Source organism: Mustela nigripes, chromosome 2 (assembly GCF_022355385.1).
Source record: "Mustela nigripes isolate SB6536 chromosome 2, MUSNIG.SB6536, whole genome shotgun sequence".
Lineage (NCBI taxonomy): Eukaryota > Metazoa > Chordata > Mammalia > Carnivora > Mustelidae > Mustela > Mustela nigripes.
Window position 1 is genome coordinate 2,354,100 of NC_081558.1, and position 9,734 is coordinate 2,363,833.

General features: G+C 63.5%; 1 protein-coding gene across 4 annotated transcripts in view; it reads left to right on the forward strand.

The window, feature by feature from the left end:
* Positions 1–3,138: 3,138 nt before the first annotated feature.
* The window catches only part of NFIC (nuclear factor I C), a 65,904-nt gene continuing 59,308 nt past the window's right edge, over positions 3,139–9,734 (forward strand). For 2 of the 4 annotated variants that reach the window (XM_059388626.1, XM_059388627.1), the window contains exon 1: positions 9,336–9,441. In XM_059388626.1, the coding sequence (XP_059244609.1) occupies positions 9,412–9,441 (30 nt within the window). In that variant the 5' untranslated portion in view covers positions 9,336–9,411. Of the gene's footprint in view, positions 3,318–9,334; positions 9,442–9,734 lie in introns of those variants that run through there. The other 2 variants (XM_059388625.1, XM_059388624.1) reach the window with 2 other exon arrangements.

Genomic DNA, 9,734 nt, shown 5'->3' on the forward strand with positions numbered 1-9,734 from the left:
CTGACCATGCATTCCCTTGATCCTTAAAGAGATTGGACAGCGTTATTCCCTTGCTGGTCACTCCTGTCTCCTCATTCACAGAATGCCTCTTCATTCCTTCTGCACGCTTTTCCTTTCCAGTGGTTGTCCTGATCTTAATGGAATTTCATTCTTTTTAAAGGACCGTATCACATTTCATCAGAAGGCGACATCACGATTGGTAACGCGCCTTCTCAACATGGGCAAAAATGGGTTGCATAAAATCGTACTCTCCTAAGGTACGAAACACAGATATACAGAGAGTATAAAAACAAAAATGCAGTATATACGTGGTATAAAATTCATGAGAGGTGACCAGGAAAGAAAAAGTCAAGAGGGAGTATCACGAATAAAAGGGCTGTGAAACACAGTTTTGGAGCAATTTGCGCAAACATAGGGCAGGGGACATCTCCAGGGGCATCCGCATGTTAAGTTAGAGACAGACTCCCAGAAGCTGGACCGCAAGGCCTAAACTTGTCTTGGGCGTCTGCTGTGCATGCCAACCTGCTTTCCCAGTTCACCTCCAAGCACGTTATGAAATTGCCTGTTTCACCGCATCCTCACCAGCACTAGTTTTTATCAATGTAAAAATTTTCCCTGATTTGATGAGTGCCAGAGCATGGTATTTTCTTAAGGGTTGTTATCCTTTCTTCGGTCTCTGTAAGGTTAGATACTTTTTGTACATTTACTACTCAGTCTGTCTCCCAGGAATGTAATGGAGTCAAAGAACTCCGGGCCAACACATCTGGAGGAAAGGGGCTGGGAAGGGGGGGGGGCGGGGTGCTTGTTCTGCAAGAGGCAGAAACTCAGGCAACAGGAGTTGATGACTGGAGAGATTCTCAGCCTATTCAGATCACAAAAGAAGCTAAAATTATGAGGAGGTTAGTCAGGAAAGTGTCCTCCAGACCAGCTGGGTGACCTTGGGCACTTGTTTATACCTCTCTGGGCCTCGGTTTCTCCATTCATGAAATGCGGATGGAATGTTAGCAGCACCCATTTCATAGGGTTGCTGGGAAGGGTAACAGAACTGCTCCCTAAAGCACCGTTCCCGCAACCCAGGGGTGGCCTCTGGGAAAAATGATGGGTGGGGGCTGCTTCTGTCCTCCCCCGCCCCCGGCTGTCCTCTGGACCCCAGTTCCGGGGGTCTGGCAGCTATCAACCCATTCCTCCTCCTCCCTCTCAGGTCTCTAAGAGGGAGGGGCGGAGGATTCAAGCTGGAGATTAACAGAGGCAGCTTAGAGATGGTGGGGGGCGGGAGGAAAGAGAGTAAAAGAGACAGAGGGTGGGGGATGGGGTCTCTATCCACTCAATCCTTCCCTCACCACAGCCACCCTACTTCCTCTGGCTTCAGGTTTGTGAGAGGAAAGGCCACCTGCAGAGCCTTCCCCTCCCAGCCGCAGAGAGCCCTGGAGAAGGAGCTGGGGTTAGGGTCCTCAGGCTTTCAACGTGCTGGTTGACCCGGGGAAGATAAGGCCCCCTCTCTGGGCCTCAGTTGTCCCTCCTGGAAAGCGGGGAGAGCGAGCGGATGTGATCAGCTCTGCCCAGACTTACTGAGCACCTACTGTGGCAGGCAGGCCTGCTGTCACATCTTATTTGTCCGAGATCTCCCAGCCTCTGGGACGCCCAGCAGCGCACACAGAACTGCAGATCAACTTCCAGAAGCCCCCAGAGTACTCCATGGCTCCAGAAGGGCGGTCCAGGGCCTGATTCTCGGCCTGAGATGCCACCGGCCCCCACGCTAACCCCAGGCGTCCTCCCCGGGGGAGCTATTAACCGCTTCTCCAAAGGGGTCCCTGAGTCCTGGAGCCCCAGTGAGGGGAACCAGGGTCGCAGGCTGAGAGAAACACAGACAGTAGGACGATAACAGAATCTCCTCCACCCGCCGGGCTCGGGCAAGACCCCTCCCGTCGTCCCCCAGCTGCGCCAGACGCAGAGCTGGGAAGGGGGGGGAGGGGGCGGCGCCTGCTCTGCGGCTGCCGGAGGAGGGGGACTGCGGGAGAGCGCTCAGGGGTGGGGTGGGGGGGCGCTGCGGCACCGCGTCCCGTCTCACCGTGGCCGGCGCGGCAGGGGCGGCGGGGGGGGGGGGGGGGCCCCGCTTCGGCGCCGCCCCCCCCCCCGCGGCCGGGGGGGGCGGGGGGGGGGGGGGGGGGGGGCTGACCCTCTTCGGCCCCGCCCCTCCCCCCGCTGCAGAGGCACCTCCATTAATCTTGACCCGGGGAGGGGGCGCCCGCTCACCCCCACCTGTGATACCGCAGCGCACTCTCCCCGCCCCCCCGCCCCGCTGGAGCCCCTGAGGGACCCCCAGGGGACCCCCGCCCCCCAGGTCTGTCGCCCTCGGTGTCCGAGTCTCTGTCTGTGTCCCCATCTGTCCCGTCTCCCCGCTAGGCGTGCTTGTTGTGACTGCGTGACTGCGGGACACCTGCACTCACGGGCCCGGGTGGCTGGCGCGATCGCCTGGGGGAGGGGTCCTGGGGGTCCGTGTGCAGGTCGGTCCGAGGTCTGGAGTGTCTTTCTAGGATTGTCCATCTGCGTGAGTGTCCAGGTGACACCCTGCAGGCTGTAAGTCTGTGTATGTGACAGCGTAGAGGCTGTGGTTGTCTGGGTGACACCCCCCAGGCTGTGAGTCTGTGAGTCCCCGAGTGTCTGCCGGGGTGACACCCGCAGGCTGTGTGTCTGTGTTCGTGGCATCCCGCAGGAGGTGTGCGTCCCTTGGCTGTGAGCGTGGGCCCCGTGTGTCTGGATGAGCCCGCAGGCTGTGTGTGTCTGGAACACGCTGCAAGCGCGACTGTGTGGGTCTGCGCGCGTCGGTGTGCGTTGTGTGTCCGCGTCGGAGTCGAGGAGGCCCGGACCGCGAGTGTCCCTGAGCCCTCTGCGCGCGTGTGTGTGTGTGTGTGTGTGTGTGTGTGTGTGAGCGCGCGCGCGCCGCGGCGAAGGTGGATCCGCTTCCTCCGCAGCCAGCCCGACCTGGGCCCCACGACCCGCCGCGGCCGCCGCTTGCTCGGCCTCCCCTCGCGCGGGCCGGGCCGGGGATGGAGCCGCAGCGGGAGCCGCCGCAGCCGGGGCCGGGGCGCGGAGCGGCCTGAGGCGCGGGCGGCGCGCGGGGCCGGGGGGAGGGCGGGCCGAGGGGAGGGTCCTGCGGGCCGGGGGGGCGGGCGCGGCGCGCCCCCTCCCTCGCGCGCTCGCTCCCTCCCCCGCGCGCCCTCCCTCGCCGCCTCCTCCCGCCGCCTCCGGCCCCCCCTCGCCGGGGACCGAGCGCGCTCGCTCCGGCGCCGGCCTCGCCTCCTCGCAGCAGCGCCATGGTACGTCGCCGCCCCCACTTTCGTTTTCGCCCGGGGAGTTTTTGGGGTGGTGCGTGGGCTCCCGGCGAAAGTTGCAAGGTCGGGGGGGGGCGGGGGGCGAGGGCCGCCCAGGGGAGGGGCCCGAGGCGGGGAGCCCCCCCCCCAACACAGCCCGCGGCTGCGGGACCCCCGCCCGCCGATCCCCCCCCACACACCCCGCCCGCGGCTGGGGGCGGAGCTGGCGCGCGGGGCTCAGCGGGGGACCCCAAGTGGGGGGCGCCTGGCGGGCGCAGCGGAGTTGGCGGGGAGGGCGGGGCTCCCGGGAGAGGGTCCCCCCCAGACCCGGCTCCCGCCTCTTCCCTGGCTCCGGCCCGAGGCGGGAGGGCGCGGCCCGGAGCGCAAGACCCCCGAGAGCGCAGCCCGCGGGGGAGCGTGGGTCGAGGAGGGGGCGCCCGCCCGGGCCGTGCGGGGCGGGGGTCGCGGCGGCCCCCGCAGGGTGCCCCGGCCGGGGCGAGCGCGGCGCGCCAGCTAGCGGAAAATGGCCGCTGCGGAGAGGGGCGGAGAGCGCGCAGCGGCCGCCGCCGGGCGCCTTGAACTTGGAGCCGGGCGGGCGGCTGCGCTCGGCGCCGCGCGGGGGCAGCCACCCCGCCTGCCCTTGCGATGCCTGAGCCCCGCCCCCGGGCCGACCCCGGGCCCCGCCGCAGCGCGCGCGGGGTCCCAGCCGGGAGGGGTCACCAGGTCTCGGCCCCGCGCGCCCCAGGCCCGCTAGCGTCGGTGGTTGCACTTGAGGGTTCCGGTGTCCAGTCCGCGGGCGTCGGTGGCATCCGGCACTCGAGGGGTGCGTTTGGGGGCTTCTGTGCTCCCAAATGGGTCCGCACGGGATGCCGGGGATGCGCCCGCGTGTCTGTACGGCTGGGTGGTCCCGTCGCAGGCCGTGGGTCGGTGGGTCTCGGCGCGTCGAGTCCTCTCCTTTATGTGTCTGTGTGCGCATCCACGTGGCTGTGTGTGTTGTGTTGCGTATGTGTTAGAGCATTGTGCGGCTAAGGGACAGTGTGTGTGTCTGGGTAACCGTGCGTCTCTGTGGGAAGGTGTTGTGAAGCTGTACGGCAGGGTTGTGTGTCCCCGAGGGCCGTGATGTCCCTGGGTGACCCGTGGGGTGTCCCCATGTGAATGTGTGGCGGCCTGGGGGTTGCTGGTGAGTGGAGAACTGTGTCGTATGCCTGCGTCCCGGGGGACAGTTGGGTGTCGCTGTGTGCGTGTGATCAGCACCGAGTGACTATTCCTGGGGATGGGTCTACACTCTTCCTCGCCCCCCCCCCCAGGTTCCTTTTTTCCTGTAACCGGGGCTGCCGAGCGGGGAACGGGTGTTTCCTCTACCATGCCAAAACTCTGTCCCCTCCTCTCACCACCACCCTACACCGTCCCCTCCACTTCCCTCCGACTCGGGGTACCCCATCCGCGGGGCCGCAGGTGGTCCTGGCTTGAAGATCGGGCGCGAGGTGGCGCCGGGACACGGTCGCACGGTGGCGGCGCCTTCTCCCGCCAGGGGCTGCGCGTGCGCGGGGGACCTGCCCCAGAGGGAGGCGGGGCGGTGGGGGGGGGTGTCCCCCGACTCCGCGGCGGAGGAGGTCCCGAGGGATGGCTGGTTACAGAAGCGCACGGGGCAGCTCGGGCCCAGGAGGGTGGCCGCGGAAACCCCCTCACCCCCTATGCTGGGAGCCCCCCCCCCCCCAGTCCTGCCTCCCTGCACTTGCCCCCTACGAGGCCAGACGGGGCGGGCACAAAGTGTTGTTTTCTCCCCTGCAGGGGAATCCCCGCCGCACCCCCACCCCCACACCAGGGCACTTTATATAATTTTCTAAATATAAAAGCACCAAGGCCAGGCCGGAGTCTCTGCTTTTCGCTTTGAACCTGCATCCCATTGTGGGGGGGGGGGGGCGGTTTGGGAAAGGGAAAAGGGCGTCCTACATGGACACGGGGATGCTTTGGTCCCCATCCCTCAGGGTCTCATTGTCTGCTAAACTTCCCGCCCCCTGCCAGTCCTCATCCTCCCCTGCACTGGCCCCCCCCAGCCCTACCCCACTCCTGAGCAGTGGGACACCTGGGCTGCCCCTGGCTGCAGCAAGCCCCTCCCCTTGCCGCCCAGCGCGGTGGCACACACCGGGAGCAGGAACATTCACAAGCACACACCCACGACACAGGTGTATGTAACTCCACGCGCACACAGAGGGCCACACACACAACCACATGCAGCCCCCCCCCCCCCCGCAGACATGGCTGTGGCCAGGCACCTGCATTTGGGAGGCTGGAGAGACAAGCCACCCCGCCCCCCAGCCAGACCTGGAGAGCTCTGAGCCAGCTGGGGGGGGGGGGTTGTTGGGGGGGAAAGGGATGTGGTTATTTCACGGGTATGTGCCCCCTCTGCCCGTGCACCTGCATAGGGATACTGGGAGGGGTTCTGCTTGTGGGTGTGTGTGATTGTGAGTGTGTATGGTTGTGTTTGGGTGGAGTGTGTGATTGTGAAGGAGTGTCTGTGTGTTGTGGCCATGTTTGTGTGTACACTTGAGTGGGTCTGTGCATCTCCTGTGTGTGTCCATGTCTGTGTGTATATGCGTGTGCTTTGTGTGAGTTTGTGAGTCCGTGAGCCCCCGGGTGCCCTCTGTTGTGATGTCCGAAGCCAGGTGTGCGGAAGGCCATGTTTGTGGGTGGGCCTGTGCTCAGGGGAATCCCTGTGTTTGTGTCGCTAGGTGTGTGACATGGGCATCTGTGTGGCACGGTGTGTATGCCTGAATGTCGCTTCGTGGCACGTTGTGTGTGCTGTGTGCGTCTCTGCCAACCTTGGGTTCCATCCTCCCTTTACTCACCAAGACCAAAGACCTTCACATCCCCTTCTAGAACCTCAGTGTCTCCTCCATAGAATGGGAACACTCAGGGGCCGAGGAGTGGTGATGCCGTCCCAAGCGTGCGTTCCCAAGGCCTGCCATGGTGCTGAGCCCTCTGTGCCCTGGGGGGGGGGAGGTGGTCGCCCTGGAGTTCCTAGGTGGACACCTAGGAGGTGGCCTTCCCCTGCCTCAGCTGCTCCGTGAATGCCACACACTTTTTTAAAAGTTGGTTTTTAATGACACAAACCATTCGTGAACGTCTGAAGAGTGTATACCAAACTACCCCCAGTGGAAGCCAACCCACTTCCTCACCCCTACCTGTGTGGGACCCCAGGGAGACACTGCGCCATGTCTGGGGACGTTGCTGGTGGTCAGGACTGGGGGTGCTTAGCACCCCTCCCCCACAGAGTCCAGGATCCCTGGGCAGAGAATGGTCCAGAGCACCCTTGTGGAAGAAGCCCTGGTCTCCGGCTTGTTTCCTCCTGTGACATCTGCAGATGGGAACCTCTTATTCTTTTATGGAGCTGCGTAATAGTCCGGCCTGTTCCCTCACTGGCGTTACTGACCTGGCCCCCTGCAGAGGGACGCCCTGGCTAGTTCCAAGGCTGTCACCAGTAGTGGTAGAGAGTGGTAGTTGACACGCTTGTGCGTCTGGGTCACAGACAGTTAGAGGAAAGGCAGAATGAATGATTAAGGAGAGTGCATTTTTAATTTTTTAACCAATGAGCTCAACTGTGCTCCCAAGTGCCACTGCTAAATCACGTGGCCCACTCCCCTTCTGGACCCTCGCACAAACAAGGTCCACATCTACCAGTCGCCTGGTGCAAAGCCCTCTTCTGACCTCAGCCCAGTCAGAACTCTCCGGGTCACCCATCATAACCCAAGGGGTGGGAACTCCCTTCTCCCTTTTCCACCGAGGGGAAACTGAGGCACACAGGAATGTAGCTGCCGCTGGAGGAGACGTAGACCAGGCTGCCAGCCTGCGCTAGAGCTGGCTGGCAGCTGTGGACCTACTGTGTGCGCCGCAGGGCCCCTCCCACCCGAACTATAAAATATGCACATTTGTAACAGTCCAGCCGCGTTCGGGAATTTGCAGAAGGTTCTTCTCTCTGCGCTGTGTCCACAGCGTTCACACGAGTCACCTCAGGGTCCCCATCTCCAGCCTCCTCCAGGCGTCCCAGCACTGTTGCCATTTTACAGATTCGGCAACTGAGGCCCCGAGACAGATGGGCAGTCTGTGCTCTCCGGACCTCACCTTGGAAAGGAGCTCAGGTGGCAGGCTGGGCGGGAGTGAGGGGGCCGGGCTGGGGGAACCGTCTGCAGTCAAGTGGAACTTTTAAATGTCTGTGAATTTGGAATCTTTGCTCTCTGTGTTCCTGGCCACTTTCAAATAATAAAATCCTGTTGTATGTTATGTTGGCATCTGGATTCCTAGACACCTGCCTTCCCCATTCATCCCGGGGTTTCAAGTGCACCCCCCCCCACCCGCCTCACAGCAGCCAGGGGCTTTCAAACCTTTGCGAAGCGCTCCTGATATGCTAAGCACTGTTTGTTTGAATTCAAACAGTTTGTTTGAATAATAATAATGCAATGGGGAATCGGAGTGGCCCAGGATATACGCGCCTTCCGCCTTCCGTAGGAACCCTGCTCCCTCCTAGTCTAGCCCTGGGACCCTGAGCTGGTTTCCTGGTTTCCTCCCGTAACACGGGACAATAACGGGATTCCTGGCCCCTCCCATTACCCTGGGCACAGGTTAGCTGCCCCATGTTGGCAAGAGGGTATCATTTGGCATCAGGACACAGGAGAGACCAATGAAAATCACCAGGCTTTCTAAGAATGTCTTGCGCATTGGACAGAAGGTCAAGGCTCTGCTCTGTCATTACCCTTATGCCCATGGACCCCATGGGCGCGCACTGTAAGTGCACGTTACAGGGGACAATACCAAGGGGCAGTCTGTGGGGTGGGAATGGGAGCTTTGGCAGTGGAGGCTGAGAGGATTCAGGGGGTGAATGGGGAAGGCTTGAGGTCTTGGTCATCAGGAACCCTGGGGGCTTAGACTGGGGGAGGTCAGGTCTGCGCCCCCTTACTCTAGAGGGAGAACAGTGGAGCTTTAGGAAGGTGGGTTCTGGGGCTCCAAGCCACTCCCAGCGTCTCAATTTGCAGATCCGTGAAAAGGGCATGCTCCTAGTCTCCATAGGAATTACTGGACGCCCAGGGAAGAGGCTGCGAGGGTTTATGAGGCCAGCCTGAGGTTCTGTACCTACCCTCCTGGGATGTTGGGGAGACTTATGGGGGATGCTAGAACACCCCCTACCACACACACCCAGTTCCCCTTTGGTGCTGACTGAAGAGGTGAGAGCAGATTCCTGGAGGCTCTGGGGTTAGTTGGGACTTTTGGGGGCCTGTGGGGTGGGGGAGGAGTGCACTTGGAGCCAAGCTCCGTGCCCAGGGAACTGCAGGCGGTGTCTGGGGGGCAGAGGGAGAGGATGCTGTGGGGCCCCCCCTCTCCTGCCCTGCACCCCGGGTCGTACATCTTTAAGGGGAAAGACGCGCGCTGGCGCTGGGCCTCTGCACACGTCACTTCTTCATTCTTTCCCTCCCCCCCCCCACTTGGCTCTTTTCTCCAACTTCCCGGCCAGCGCGGGGAGGTTTGGGGGGGGGGGGTCTTAAAAATCCACCTCCGGCCCCAAAGTGTCCAGCACCAGCCCAGCACCCCCTCCCCACTGGACTCGGGTGGGCGGTCCTGGGAGACCCGCGGCTCCCGGGCTCTGCGCCGCCGGTGGGTCCCCGTCCGGTGCCCGGGACCGGGGCGGTTCGTAATTCGTAATAATAGCTATGATGGGGGTTCATGGGGCATGGGGGGGGAGCGGCTTTCCTTCCCCGCTCGCGCTCTTTTTTCCCTCGTTTCTTTGAAAGTTGGATGTTGAGAAGTGGGAGGCTCGGCCGGGAGGGGAGGGAAACTGGGGGGAGGAAGGGGGGAGGCTGCCAGAGGGAGGAGAGACAGAGACACGGAGAGACAGAGACGGAGGAGGAGAGAGGGAGGGGGGACAGGAAAGGAAGAGAGAGGGAGAGCGAGCGAGCGCGGGAGGGAGGGAGGAGGGAGACCGAGGGAGGAGGCGGCGAGGAGCGCGCCGGCCGCGGCCGCGGGCGGGGGGGGGGGGGGTGTGGAAAAAGGACTCAGTAAGTTCAGCGCGCCCGCTCCGGCCGGCCCTGCGCCTCCCGCCGCGCCCGGGATGTATTCGTCCCCGCTCTGCCTGACCCAGGTACGCCCCTCGCCCGGCCCGCGCCCCCCGCGCCCCCCGCCGCCCGGTCCCGGAGTCGCGGAGCCGGAGGAGGCGGGACGGGAAAGGCGCGCGTCCCTCCTGCCGCCCCGCCAGGGGTGCCCCTGCCGCGGGCCAGGGGCCGGTGGGGGATGGGCTGGGCCGGGGACCCCCTGCCCCGACCCACCCTCGGGACTCCCGCCCCGCCCTGGGCGCCCCGGCCTCTTCCCCACGCGGACGCGGGACTCGGGGAGCGGGCTGGCGGGACGCTGGCCCCCACCCCACCCCGGAAGGTC